This window comes from Quercus robur, chromosome 12 (assembly GCF_932294415.1).
Source record: "Quercus robur chromosome 12, dhQueRobu3.1, whole genome shotgun sequence".
In the NCBI taxonomy this organism is placed as follows: Eukaryota; Viridiplantae; Streptophyta; class Magnoliopsida; order Fagales; family Fagaceae; genus Quercus; species Quercus robur.
The window spans coordinates 11366570-11382437 of record NC_065545.1 but is presented as its reverse complement, the minus strand read 5'-3'; the positions used below and the strand labels follow the sequence as shown (position 1 = coordinate 11382437).

The 15868-nt window shown below is 36.7% G+C and overlaps 1 protein-coding gene across 1 annotated transcript; it reads left to right on the top strand.

Annotated features, from left to right (window-relative positions):
• The first annotated feature begins 7809 nt into the window (after window positions 1–7809).
• LOC126710200 (1-aminocyclopropane-1-carboxylate synthase-like) lies at window positions 7810–11072 on the top strand. The gene is made up of 4 exons (XM_050410580.1): window positions 7810–8190; window positions 8311–8442; window positions 8555–8715; window positions 9626–11072. Exons 1-4 carry the CDS (start codon window positions 8026–8028, stop codon window positions 10641–10643), a joined length of 1476 nt encoding a protein of 491 aa, XP_050266537.1. The 5' UTR covers window positions 7810–8025; the 3' UTR covers window positions 10644–11072.
• Window positions 11073–15868: the final 4796 nt, after the last annotated feature.

Genomic DNA, 15868 nt, shown 5'->3' with positions numbered 1-15868 from the left:
TTAAGAAGTTGGTTTCCCCATAGGCTTGAGTCCGAGGACCATACAATGCCTTGGTTCTGTCCAAAAATTATTATTTTTCATTTAAGCAGTTGGTTTCCCCATAGGCTTGAGTTTGAGGACCATACAATGCATTGGTTCTGTCCAAAACTTAGAAACCCCTAGAATTGTCCTTTTCATTAGTGCTTCGATGCATAGCCCCTAGTAGAACTTTATACTAGGGCAAGAACACCAGGCCGCTGGAAGTAATGGAGGGGCTTTCGCAGGCCTTGGGTTGACAGGAGCTCGACCCACCGTCTGTGCCATCGCACAAGCCTTCCCACAGACGGCGCCAATTGTAAGGACACAATTTGTAACGACCATGTTGGGTTCGCACGTTAAGGGCCCAAATAATATAATTTGTAGAACGTGGGCTTGAAAAGGCTAGGCCTTGGTCACCAGACAGCGGTTAGTCATGGTTTATATGGAAATTTATACGAGGGTGAACCCGACGTGTCTAGCAAAACATTCTTCTTCTGTTGCGGCTTGAGTGGTCCTGGTCCTTAGACCTTGTCCGAGGAGCTTAGTGTTCTTCTCATTCTCCTTTTTTGGGACTTTTTGATCTGGGAGACCAGTCCCTTTCTCCATCGGTTCTCTTTCTCTTTTATACTAGTATTTATCCTCCTTCCAATGTCCACGTGTAAGTTTCACTTTCTGGGATGGAGACTTGTCCTATCAGCCCATACCTAGAGTGGTTAGGGGGGGGTTGAAAAAGCTGAATAGCATGGTGAAGAGCATGGACCTGTCAGACGCAGAGTTCTTTATTACAGTATTGGCAGCTTTTTCACTTGTCCTGCCCCTGCACTGAGCTCGTCCTTTCCTTTAAGCGTTCTGTGGGGTGCCGAGCATAAGATCGTCCTCGGCCATATCCTTAGGCCTTTTTTGGACTTTCATTATGCGTCCTCGGCAATTGTTCTCCTCGGCTTAGGCCTTGGGCCCTAATGTAAAGTGGGCCAGAGTTGCAAATTCTCTGGCCCCACAAACACCATATACCAATCCTTTATAATTTGGAAAATCTTTCTCTTTCATCAAGTTTCCAAAATTGTAACCTTGGCTTAACGGATATTTCAATCAGAATGAGAGAGATAATCTTTAGATTTAATTACAAAAATCTAAAATCTACCTCAATTCAACACCAGACACCAATCTTTTATAATTTGGAAAATGTTTCTCTAAATAAGTTTCCAAAATTGTAACATTGGGTTAACGATATTTGAATCAGAATGAGAGAGATAATCTTTAGATTTAATTATAAAAATCTAAAACCTACCTCAATTTAACACCAAACACTAGTTCTTTATAATTTGGAAAATGTATCTCTCTAAACAAGTTGTCAAAATTGTAACATTGGCTTAATGATATTTGAATCAAAATAAGAGAGATAATCTTTAGATTCAATTATAAAAATCTAAAACCTACCTCAACTCAACACCGACACCATTCCGTTATAGTTTGGAAAATGTTTCTCTCTAAACAAGTTTCCATAATTGTAACCATGGCTTAATGATATTTGAGTCAGAATGAGAAAGATAATCTTTAGATTTAATTATAAAAATCTAAAACCTACCTCAATTCAACACCAGACACCAGTTCATCATAATTTGGAAAATGTTTCTCTCTAAACAAGTGTCTAAAATCGTAACCTTGGCTTAATGACATTTGAATTAGAATGAGAGAGATAATATTTAGATTTAATTATAAAAATCTAAAACCAACCTTAACTCAGACACCATTCCTTTATAATTTGGAAAATGTTTCTCTCTAAACAAGTTTCCCAAATTGTAACATTGGCTTAAAATTTTTGAATCAGAATGAGAGAGATAATCTTTAGATTTAATCATAAAAATCTAAAACCTACCTCAACTTAACACCAGACACTAGGGCTCTATAATTTGGAAAAAGTTTATCTCTAAACTAATTTTATAGAGAAATCCTTTAAACTCTTTATTTTTTTTTTATTGGGTGTAAATTTTGAAAATCTAACTATTAGATTGCATATTGCATGCTTACAAAATTTCAAGAAGATAAAATATCAATAACTATGTTATCAATGACACGTTTAAATTTTAAATTTTTGTAATAAAAATTATGCGTAAAGAATAAGTTTATCGATTGAATAGTAAAATAACATCCAATTTGAACGAAATTTGATTTGAATGAAATTTGACATGCATGTTAAGAACATAAAAAATATGCAATCAGATTTTCAAAATTTACATTTAATAAAATGATATAGAAAAAATTTAAAAGGTTCCTTTCTATTCTAGTTTGGAAATATGGACCGAACCCATGTGCAAGAAGATCCGCCATCTTTCATTTGCAAGGATCAATGTCACCGAAAGCCATATAAAATATCCACATATTATGTGACGGTGTACCTAAACCAGCTAAACTATATGGCCAAAATGAGTTCATATTTCAGGGAATTATTCTTTTTCTAATTAGGGACAAAGAGAAAGTGGGTTGGAGGCTGCTCGGAGCTGCCTCAGCGATAAATGCATAAAGATAAAAGGTTTTGTATTCAGTGCCTGTTTTCTTGCCCATTTATGACCAAACTAATTAATTAATTTCTGGTGTAACTCTTAATTGGATGAATTATATTATAATTATAAAATATGGGGCACAAAACGGTGGTTGAATGTTCTGGATGGACAAAGACTGCAAGTAAATTGAGGGCCGCTTATTATTTTTTTAAGCCAAAAAGAGAAAAAAGAAAAGCAAAAAGCATTTGTGTGTGTTTGTGTTTATTAATATTATGGTGTCCATTGATTTATTGAATAGGACTACAACCATAACTGTCTAGGCCACCACAAATCTTTCACGGCTATCCAATGCACCTTGCTTCTTGATTATTTTCCTTTGTGTTTTTTTTTTTTTTGGTACAAGAAGTTATTGATTTCCATTTTGAGTCCAAAATGGATTATGGATTACATGTCCCTATCCAGAATGTTGTGAATTTTGTGGTTAAGAGTTGTTTAAGAATTGTTGTAAATGTACGAGCTTCAAAACCCATTATACCCTCGACAGTCACCCTCCCAATTATACGAAAAATGGCCAAACTTCAATCTAAACCACATATTTCTTTGTATATAAAAGTAGGAACTCAAAAAAATGGCAAAAATGTTTTTCTCCTGATGTTTTTCTTTGGGTTAAAAGGTCCTGCAATTCTAATGAGTGCTTTTGTTTCAATAAAGGTAATCTACTAGTAGTTCATTGAATCTGATTGTAAGGTACATTGTCACTCTCTTTTGAATGAAATTGAAGCATATAAAATAAATTTATTAAAGAAAATGTAGGAACTCAATTTATGAGTTTTTCTCATGTGTCATGCTCCTTAAAAAGAGAATTAGAATGTTTATGCTTTGCCTTTGACCTAAAACAATGTTTCAACATCAATTTATAAAGTTTTCATGTGATATTTTGATAAGATGAGTAGATGACATTGACAACGTGACACTGACAACAAAGTCTTAGGATATTGGTTTGATTTTTTTTTTTTTAAATTTTATTTTATTATATATAATAGAATTTCAAATTTATAGTGTTTGCTCTAAAATTATTGCCCTTTATCATCATACAAAGACTCCCAATTAATTTTCGTTATAATTAGGGTTCAGAACTCAAAACTTTTATTCAATGACAGGATACTTTATCAATTGGGGTTAACTGCATATGATATTGATATCACCACACCATAGTTTATAGCATTATCAATTTATCATAGAGTAATGATACAACCACAAACTATTTTACAACATTTTTACAAAATGTTGATGTGGCCAATCTCTTATTGGTTTTTATCTAGACCCAGCATTAATATTACTTTTTCATTTACCAATAATCACTCACCACATCAACTATTTTAAAAAAAATTTGTAAAATAGTTTATATCTCTAACATTATTCTTTATCATAATATCTTCTTCTCAAAAAAATTTATCATAATATCTATTAGTTATCCTTTTAATGGGGATGCACATTAATTGTGAACTTAATGCCCAACACTATTCACTCCATGTTCATGAGATATTCCAAAAATCCTCCTATGAATTAATAGAATGTTAGATAAAACTTAGGACCTTCAGATTTATGGCACGTTCTTCAAGTCCATTTGAATTTACCATCCAAATTCAGGTGTCCCCGAGAGGACTAATGAACAGTTGATAATGATATTGACTTAACTAATATGTTGAGGATTAGCCATCCACATTTTTTTGGACTACAACTTTATTATTATTGAAAATATCCGTAATTGTCCCTTCAATTTCTAGGATGAATTCAAGGTAATTAAGATTATCAACTGATAAAATCTCTGATGGTTGTATTAGAGATTTGAGGTTCAATTCCCTCCTACACAAAAAACTGATTAGTGTTTTGGTCTGTTGATAAAAGAGTCATCATCAGGAGTGGACGCCATAGGTTAAAACACTCTCAAAAACAAAAAAAAATGCTTGAATTATATCTCTTTTATAATATACTAGCCTCTAAGTACACGCTCACGCGCATGCTCAGAGGCTCTTTTATTTTTTGAGTAAATTTTAATAATTTTTTGATCTCTTACACAGAATTTATTAAAAATTTAATTAAACATATAACTTTGGGCTTACTAAACTTAGGAAGACACTTCCCAAATCCAACTCCCACAATACATTCTAACGTATATTTAGATCCAGACAACATGAAATAATTACCTTTAGAGATGATGTTGCTCTGTTAGGAATGTAGACTCCATAATAAACTTTAGCAGCCGTATTGTCAACATGAAGGGACTTCAAAATGGTGGCATATCATTTGTAGCATAGACTTCACATCCCTTACCCGTTGATTGCAAACTTTTATCCTGAAAACATAAAACAATGTTCATTACAGAGGCTACATACAAAAATAGTTGTTGCTATGGAGGATAGGGTTGGAGGGAGAACATTATTATGGTTAATGATAATGGGTTGAAGCTTGAAGTTGTGTTTGTGAGAAATTGTAGCTGGATTTTTTTTTTTTAAAGCAATAGTTCATCATATCCAATTGTTAACCTTTTTTTTTTTTTTTTGGGTGGGTGCTGGCAATATCAGTGGTTAGGTAAGGAATAAGAAAGAATTTTGAACAATTAAATTTTTTTGTTAACTTGTGATTGTAGAAGATTGGTAGTTTTATCTGAAATTTTAGCATATTTTACATGAGTTTTTAAAGGTGAAGTTATCTAAAACTTGTACTATTTTTAAAATTTGAATTTGAAAAAAAAAAAAAAAAAAGAGTGGCTGGGGTATTTTTTTTTTTTTTTCTATAAAACGTAGGATAGTTTTTTTTTTTTTTTTCAAAATAGGAACGTGGTAGATATTTTTTTGATTTTTTTTTCTTACTGAACGTAAGTTTTTTTTTAGAATAAAATATTAAAAATGCGTGTTAGAATTAGTGGGTTAGAGCACCCGCAGCAGATGTGCTAAATGTGCCAAATGCCAAATTTTTGGCACATTTAGCACACCAAACACAAAAACGGAGCTTTATCAGATGTTCCAAATGGTAAAAATTATACCACATATAAACAGTACCGTTGCAAATTTGCAACGGTACGGACGAAAATGGTATAAGTTTTATTAATTTTTTATTCTCTTTTCTCTCTCCTCTCTCTTCACTTTATTTTTTTCTCTTCTCTCTTTCTCTTTCTCTCCGCCTCTCCATCTCTGTCTGTGTCTCCTCTTTCTCTTTCTTTCTGACTCTCCCTCTCTTTCTTTGATTGTTGATCTTTCTTTGTGGGCCGAGTTGATTTCGTGGGTAGTGGTGGATCGTCCTTGTTCGTGATTTCATGGGTCTAGGTTGATTCATGGTTCGGTTCTTCGACAAGTGTGAGTCTGGGTTGATTTCGTGGGTTTGGGTGATGGTGGTTCGGCAAGTGTGATATGATTTTGGTGGGTTTTGTAGTTTGATTTCAGTGGGGTGATTTGATTTTGTGATTTGGTGGGTTCGTGGGTCTCTGACTGGCATGGGTCATTGGCTAGGAGATCTGTTGGTCATTGGCATGGGCATCATGGTGGTTGTTTGCTAGATTTCGTGTGTTTGGGTTGTGTGAAATGTGATTTGTGGCTTGGCCGCCACTCAACGCCGCCGATCTCACCAAAGACCACCACTCGTCACCGCCATTCATCTATCTTCTCTATTCCGCTTCGGGTTGTTTTTTTTTTTTTCCTTTTTTCTTTTTTCCGTTCACTTTTTTTGGCTGTGGTTTGATGGGTGGGTTCTGGTGAATCGGTGGTAGTGGGTGGGTCGACTGGTGGGCAAATCGATGGTGGGTTATGACGGTGGGCGAATCGGTGGTAGTGGGTGGGTCGACTGGTGGGCGAATCGGTGGTGGGTTATGACGGTGGGCGAATCGGTGGTAGTGGGTGGGTCGACTGGTGGGCGAATTGGTGGTGGTGCCGATCTCTGTTCTGATCTGTTTTTGTCTTTGTTTTTCTGCTTTGGTGGTGGATTCGGCGGCGGTTGATTTTGGTGGTTGTGGTTTTTTTTTTTTTTTTCCTGGTGATTGTGGCCGCAACAATTTTTCTGGTTGTTGTTGTAGTTGTTGTTGCAGTGGTGGTTGATGATGATGATGATTTCTGATCTGTTTTTGTCTTTGTTTTTCTGTTTTGGTGGTGGATTTGGCGGCGGTTGTGGGTTGATTTTGGTGGTTGTGTTTTTTTTTTTTTTTTTTTTTTCCTGGTGATTGTGGCGGCAACAATTTTTCTGGTTGTTGTTGATGTCGTTGTTGCGGTGGTAGTTGATGATGAGGATGAGGGGAGGAATTTAATATATTATTTTAATGTAGTGTAAATATTATTTTAATGTATAAAATTGAAGTATAAAACATCTGATAAATGAGATGTTGTAAAATGATGTGGTAAAATAATAAAGTAGGTATTTGATGTTTTAAAATGACATTTTTTTTACAACGTTTGCTGTGGATGCTATTAGTGGAAGTGTTTCTATTTTATAGGCAATATTTTTTCAAATTTATCTAAAATTTAGGTTTTTTTTTTTTAAATTGGTAATTTTGTATATTTAACCCCATTATTTAAACTTTACAAACTAGTAAATTTGAGAGTATTTTAAGTATCAAAATTAAAGAATCCAAATAAAAAAAAAAAACTCTTAAATAATAATATAGATGACATTGTACGCGGTAATTTGATTCCCTTCGATTCTTATGTTCGTTGCATTCTTGGCCTTTTCTTGAATATGATCTTTCACAGTAATCATATTGTCGGAAAAGTAACAATCGGCTACATAGTACATAGAAGACTGAAACTGTAGCATAAACCGTACATAACGCGGTTTGTCACATAGTACATTTTTTTTTCATAATCGTCACATAGTACATAGAAGCAAAGAGCTCAATGCGCAAATTACGCGGTCTGTCACTCCTTTTTAGTGTTTCATATGGGGACCCAGGCAGCTTTCGTATCGGTGGCAAGATTTGATAGGTCATTGGGTACCTAATAAACTTTTTGACCTTAGGTAAGCCAGTTAATAAGTTTGCCTCTTTGCCTGCTCGAAGAGCCAGAGCTGACCATGTTAGTTTACTTCAACCCAAATCAAATAGTACATCCATATCTCCGACCAAAAAAAGAAAAAAAAAAAAAAAAAAGGAAAAGAATAGTATATATAATGGGTAAATAAATTTCAAAGCGCAGTCACACGGCACACCAAGTCTCACCAAATTTTCAAAATTGTTCCTTTCGTATGAACCTTCATATGCCAACTCGACCGTACACAACTCTATATAAAGACCTGAAGTTAAACTTTCCCAACGACTCAACCAAACAAACATTATATTCTTAGTGCGTTTATTCAGCCCTGTCCCAACTCCAAAAGCTCTTACGTACGCAAGCAATTACGACTGCCCAAGGACCCATTTGATTTGTTCCTACAAACTATATATATATAAAGCTGTTCCCGTCTTCTTCATACATATTATCATATATCAATTAGCTAGCTGCGTTTCAAAAAAGAAAGGGAAATGGTGAACAAAAATCAACAGAACTTGTTGTCAAAGATGGCAACTGGCAATGGTCATGGTGAAACTTCTCCATACTTTGATGGATGGAAGGCTTTTGATAATAATCCATATCATCCTAATGATAATCCGCATGGGGTTATCCAAATGGGCCTAGCAGAAAATCAGGTAACTAAATTTATAACTTTCTTAATGTGCATTTTATTAATTTGAAGTGCGCTCAAAGAGTCACAGAGTTTAGTTGCATTATTTGTATTCATGGTTTTTATTGTCTTGTTCAATTTTCAGCTTTCTTTTGATTTGGTAAAAAAGTGGCTAATGAAAAACCCAGAAGCCTCCATTTGCACACGTGAAGGAGTAAATGACTTCAGGGACATAGCTATCTTTCAGGATTATCATGGCTTGACAAAGTTCAGAAATGTAAGTAACATACTAATCTCATATATATAGTTCCTCATACTCTATTATCCATTTCATGTCTCACACACACATAAAAGATTAATTAATGAAGTTTCTTGTGTATATTCCACAGGCTGTGGCCAATTTTATGGAGAAAGTAAGAGGAAATAGAGTGAAATTCGACCCAGACCGCATTGTTATGAGTGGAGGAGCAACCGGAGCTCATGAGATGACTGTCTTTTGTTTGGCTGACCCTGGGGATGCATTTCTAGTACCTACTCCTTATTATGCAGGGTAATATAATCGATACCTCTTCTTCCATTTCAATTTTCTACTTCTTTATGCTTCATAAATTTCTCTTTTAATGAAAATTAAGTTAAAAAATGATGTAATAATGTAGGTTAGACCTTAGACGCATATTGGGGTGGCTATTTGACTTGGCCTTTTAGCTGTTTTTTTACTCATATACATAATGATTCTTGAGAGAGAGAGAGAGAGAGAGATTGACTATTCAATCTACGTTGATCATGATATACTATTATGGAGAATTTACTTTAAAAAAGATTGATTTAGTCCACGACACTGCTTGAGTGCTGAGAATGATTCCTCTAATGTCAACATCCCAAGCTCTTAATTCTAAGTTTTCAACATCATAACCACAAGTACCTACTAACAAAATTATTGGTGGGGGCATCAGTTAATACAAACAAATTTATTACACGTGGAAGAAAGAAGTTTTCAAGTAAAAGGATTCTTTAATAGAAAAAACTTAAGTCCATATTTTGAATCTTGACAAAATTGGAAAAAATAGTCTAGGAAAATGAGGCCCATCTTCCTCCAGGACCAGCCCTTGTTCCCAATTGTGAGTCAATTACCAATTTTCCATCAGTCCAAGATAAGAACACGCAGTTGACTGCCCTCTGGCTTGAGGTCAGAAGGTTAAGAAAAAAAAAATTTTTTCCTTCTTTTTTTTCAAATTCCATATTAATATATGAATGTTACTGTCAAATCATTTAGGAAAGCAATTAATTATGCTCTGATGGTTACATAGTTTATTACATCATAAAGGAGGTGGAACCCAATTAATTATATGATTCCCATGGCCTTAAAATGATGAAAAGTATTTGTATTTTTCATAGATTTTTTTGCAAGACCTTTAGCAATATTCAAAACATTATCTCACAATCTTTTCTTTTCATTGCAGTTTTGATAGAGATTTGAGATGGAGAACAGGAGCACAACTTGTTCCAGTTGTATGTGAACGCTCTAACGATTTCAAGGTGACAAGAGAAGCATTGGAAACTGCCTATAAGAGTGCTCAAGAGGCCAACATTAGAGTAAAGGGGTTGCTCATTACCAATCCATCAAACCCGCTAGGCACCATCTTAGACAGAGAGACACTAAGAATGGTAGTGAGCTTCATAAATGAAAAGAGCATCCACTTAGTCTGTGATGAAATATATGCTGCCACTGTCTTTACTCAGCCTGGTTTCATTAGCATAGCTGAGATAATACAGGAGAAAGAAATCGAATGCAATCATGATCTAATCCACATTGTTTATAGTCTGTCAAAAGACTTGGGATTCCCTGGCTTTAGGGTCGGCATTGTCTATTCCTACAATGATGCAGTAGTGAGCTGTTGTCGAAAAATGTCAAGTTTTGGACTAGTTTCCTCACAAACTCAACATCTAATTGCATCAATGCTATCGGACGATGAGTTTGTCAATAAATTTATTGCAAAGAGTGCTAATAGGTTGGCAACAAGGCATAAGGTGTTCACTACAGGTCTTGCTAAAGTAGGCATTAGTTGTTTGCAAAGCAATGCTGGCCTCTTTGTGTGGATGGATTTGCATCACCTCCTCAAAGAACAGACATTTGAAGCAGAGATGGCACTATGGAAAGTGATAATAGATGAAGTTAAGCTCAATGTTTCTCCTGGTTCTTCTTTTCATTGCTCAGCACCAGGGTGGTTCAGGGTTTGCTTTGCCAACATGGATGACCAGACTATGGATGTAGCTTTAACAAGAATTGAAAGCTTTGTGGTTCAAAACAATGAGACCTGTACCACAGTGCCTATGAAGAGACAGTGTTGGCAAAAGCCACAAAACAACCTAAGACTCAGCTTCAAATCAAGAAGAATGGATGATATCATGATGCCACAGTGCTTAATGTCACCTCACTCCCCTTTAGCCCAATCACCACTTGTTCGAGCAAGGAACTAGGGAAAAAGAAAAACAGTTAACTTTGCAAATTGCGGCAAAGGCCGAAAGATTCTTTAATTTCTTAATTGCATATCAGAATCCAAGTAAGGATGAAGTCACCAAGACTAGTGGCAAGAGCAGAGAAGCATCCAGCAACACAAAGGATCAAAGACTCACTCACAGAGTTGGAGATTCTATAACAGAGCATAAACGGCAAGGCTGTATAAGTGAAGATTGATGTATACACGACTTGTAGTTTAGTCTATTCAATTATTCACTTAAGTGTTAGCACGTGGGAAGTTAGTTATTTCTGTAGCTTGCACGTGTAGTGGTTTGTTATTTCTGTTAGTTAGTTAGCTTTCGTGTTCACACCTGCATACACTGGTATATCTATGTATTGCTTGTATTCGAGAATCAATAAGATGAAATATACAGTTTTCAATCTCTGAATTCGTGATATGGTATCAGAGCAAAATTCCTAAATTCCTATAGGATTTTTTTTTGCATTTCTCTTTCTTGTCTTTCTCAATTTCCCGAGAAAATTTCTCTCTGTTCTTGAGAAATTTTTTTTTTCTTTTGGAAATTGAGGTTGATTCTTCAATCGCCAATTGTCGTCTATGACTTCTGCTACAAATACAAATGATTCTACAGATGCTTCCACATCTGTGAATCCATCTTCTTCTTCAATGGACAACCCTATGGATAACCCTCTGTTTTTACATCATGCAGAGAATCCGAGTCTAGTCCTTGTTACACAGCCATTGTTAGGTGGTGAAAATTATGCAGCTTGGACTCGTGCAGTTAGAAAAGCTCTACTCACCAAGAACAAACTAGGGTTTATTGATGGAACCTTGACTCTTTCATCACCTTTGGTCTCAACTCCTTCGAATGTGCAAGCATGGATAAGATGTGATAATATGGTTGGGACATGGCTAACCAATTCAGTATCACCAAAGCTCCAATCAAGCATCATTTATGAAGATACTGCCCTAGAAATTTGGAATGACTTGAAGAATCGTTTTGCTCAAACGAATGGACCTAGAGTTTTCAATCTTCAAAAGGACATAGCTGAGCTTCATCAAGGTGAATTGTCTATCACTGACTTCTTTACTCAACTAAAGGTGTTTTGGGATCAATTACAGAGCCTCAGTCCGTTTCCTACTTGTACATGTGGTAAATGCATTTGCAATGTCAACAAGAAACTCACTGATTTACAAATGAGAGAATCTGTCATGAAGTTTCTCATGGGATTGAATGATTCTTTCTCCCAAGTTCGATCTCAGGTTCTGCTTATGGATCCAATTCCATCCCTTAGTATGGTGTACTCTTTGCTAATTCAAGAAGAGACACAAAGATCAGTGCCTAATTCAGCTTTTGTCAAGGTTGATTCTACTGCTTTAGCTGCTAAATTGACCAATGAACATCTTGGTTCATTTCTTGGTGGTGCTGTTGGAAAAGGAAAGGAAAGACCAACTTGCACACATTGTGGCAAGACTGGTCATATAGTGGACAAATGCTATAGAAAGCATGGTTTTCCACCAGGTTTCAAGTTCAAGAACAAGCCGTTTATGGCTCATCAAGTGTCTTCAGATATGCTAGTTGCTCCTGCTCCAATTGCTTCACCAATGCATCATCAGTCTGTTTTCACTCCTGAACAGTATCAGCAACTTCATGCTTTATTTGGGGCTTCCACTTCATCCACTCTACCTTCTGCTCCAGTCAGGGATGCTTCAATGGCAAATGTAGCATCATCTTCTACATCTATCACTGCTCCAATGTCAGGTATTGACCTATCTCATAGTGTCTTCTCTGCACAAGTAGTGAATAGAAGAATCTATGATCAATGGACATGGGTGCTAGATACTGGGGCTACTGACCATTTTGTTTGCTCAGTTGATCTATTGACCTCAATCACTACTACTATACAATCCTTGGTCCACTTGCCTAATGGGGAATCAGCTCAAGTCACTCATGTTGGCACTGTTATTCTTTCCCCTTCACTTACACTTACTAATGTTCTTTGTGTTCCCTCATTTAGTTTCAATCTATTATCTGTTAGTACACTCACATTATCTCAGTCTTATTGCCTTGTTTTCCTCTCCAATTACTGTTTTATTCAGGACCTTTTACCTTGGAAAACGATTGGGATGGGCAAGGCTGTTGATGGCTTGTATTTGTTGCAGTGTGATAGTCTCCAACATACTCCTCCTTCTTCCTTTGTTGATTACTTCAGCAGTCATAAGTCCACTGCCTCTTTTCCTCCTTTTTCTGCAGCAACTTCTGCACGTTCTGCATCATCCTCTCTTTGGCATGCCAGATTAGGACATCCTTCAGATATGAAGCTTAAAGCTTTAGGTCCTAGTCTTCCTTCTTTACAATTTCTTTGTAATAAGACTTGTCATATTTGTCCTATGGCCAAGCTTAAACGATTACCATTTCCTTTCAATAATAAAATCTGTGCATGTGCTTTTGATTTAGTTCATATGGATGTTTGGGGACCTTATTCAGTATCTACTTTGGATAGGCACAAATATTTCTTGACCATTGTGGATGATGCAACCCGAGCCACTTGGCTTTTTCTTATGAAATCCAAATCTGATGTCAGACCTTTATTTCAATCCTTTTATGCTATGATTGTTACACAATTTAATCAACACATTAAAGCCATTAGGACTGACAATGCCAAAGAGTTTGCCATGACTGATTTCCTTAGTTCACATGGCATTATTCATCAAACTAGTTGTGTTTATACCCCACAACAAAACTCTGTTGTAGAGAGAAAACACCAGCATCTACTCTCCATTGCTAGGGCTTTACAGATTCAATCCCAAGTTCCCTTGTCTTTTTGGGGTGATTGTGTTTTAACTGCTGCATACCTCATCAATAGGCTTCCTTCTCCCTTGCTACATGATAAAACACCTTTTGAGCTCTTGTTTCATAAGCCCCCTGAGTACAATCATCTCAAAGTCTTTGGCTGCCTGTGTTTTGCCTCTACCATTGTTCATACCAGAAACAAATTTTCCCCAAGGGCAAGAAAATGTGTTTTCCTTGGCTACCCATGTAATGTCAAAGGTTATAAGCTTTATGACCTTGAATCTCATGTTGTATTTGTATCCAGGGATGTTATATTTCATGAATCTGTATTCCCTTTTGTGTCTTCTTCCAATGGTTCCATTCCTCTCAATTCCTTGCCCTTGCCATGTGCTTCACCTGTTCCTCCCTTATATGATGAGGCTTTTCTGTTTCAACCTGCCACTTCTGCCTTTTCTCCTCATTCTATCACTCAAGTTCATCATAATATTGATAATGATTTACTTGATGATGTCCCAGAAGCTCCCCTTGATCCTATTGCAGATCCTATTCCCATTAGAAAGTCTACTAGATCCATTAAAAGACCTTCATACTTACAGGAGTTCCACTGCAATAATGTCACTTCTGTCTAGCCCTTGCCTTCTTCCCACTCAGGTACATCTCATCCTCTTTCTTCTCATGTGTCCTATCAGCATCTTTCTCCCTCCTATAAAACCTTCTGTTGTGCCATTTCTTCACTTGTTGAACCTCAGTTTTACTGTCAAGCTGTCTCTGATCCCCAATGGCAGGCTACCATGGTAGCTGAGATAGCAGCACTTGAGGCTAACCATACTTGGACCTTGACACCCTTACCTCCTGGTAAGAGGTCTATTGGCTGCAAATGGGTGTACAAAATCAAGTATAAGGCTGATGGAACCATTGAGAGATACAAAGCTAGGTTGGTGGCTAAGGGCTTCACTCAAAAGGAAGGCATTGATTATTTTGAAACATTCTCTCCAGTGGCTAAAATGGTGTCTGTCAAGGTTCTTCTTGCTGTTGCTGCCATTAAGGGTTGGTCTCTTAGTCAATTGGATGTCAATAATGCTTTTCTGCATGGAGATTTGGATGAAGAGGTGTATATGGCTCTTCCACAGGGGTTTCACAGCCAAGGGGAGGTTGTTTGTAAGCTTAACAAATCCATTTATGGTCTCAAGCAAGCCTCTAGGCAATGGTTTGCAAAGTTTTCAAACACTCTAATTCAGCTTGGTTTCATTCAATCCAAGGCTGACTACTCCTTGTTTACTAGAAGACATGACAACATTTTCATGATTCTCTTAGTCTATGTAGATGATGTTTTGATAGCTTGCAATGACAAGGCTGAAGTGGACAAGTTTAAAATCATGCTGGATGATAAGTTCAAGCTTAAGGATTTGGGGAATTTGAAATATTTCCTTGGTTTGGAAGTTGCAAGATCAGACAAAGGAATTGCTCTTTGTCAACGAAAATACACCCTTGAGTTGCTCAATGATGCTGGTCTACTGGGCTGTAAGTGTGCTAAGACCCCCATGGAGCACAACTTAAGACTTAGCAAGTTTGAAGGTGAAGAATTGAAAGATCCCAGCCATTACAGAAGGCTTGTGGGCAGGCTCTTGTACTTAACAATCACAAGGCCTGACATTACATTTGCTGTCCATAAACTCAGTCAGTTTATGTCCAAGCCAAGGAGACCCCATTTGGATGCAGCACATAGAGTGTTGCAGTATTTGAAAGGTGAACCGGGCAAAGGACTTATGTTTTCTTCCAACACAGACTTGCATTTGAAAGGATTTGCAGATGCAGATTGGGCTGCATGTCCTGACACTAGGAGATCCGTGACTGGCTATAGCATCTTCATTGGTGATTCTTTAGTATCTTGGAAATCCAAGAAGCAGTCCACAGTGTCAAGATCATCAGCTGAGGCTGAATACAGGTCCATGGCAGTTGCAACATGTGAGATCGTGTGGATTTTGTATTTTCTCAAAGATATTGGTGTGAATCATGACAAGGAGGCCTTATTGTTCTGTGACAGCCAAGCTGCATTGCACATTGGTTCCAACCCAGTCTTCCATGAGAGGACAAAACATATAGAAATCGATTGTCATGTGGTTAGGAATAAGGTGATGGAAAGGGTGATTAAGTTGAATCATGTTAGATCAAATTGTCAGTTGGCCGATCTGCTCACTAAAGCTCTGAATTATAATCAATTCTCCATTCTTAGTTGTAAAATGGGGATGATTAATATACATGCTCCTGCTGCTCTTGAGGGGGAGTATCAGAATCCAAGTAAGGATGAAGTCACCAAGACTAGTGGCAAGAGCAGAGAAGCATCCAGCAACACAAAGGATCAAAGACTCACTCACAGAGTTGGAGATTCTATAACAGAGCATAAACGGCAAGGCTGTATAAGTGAAGATTGA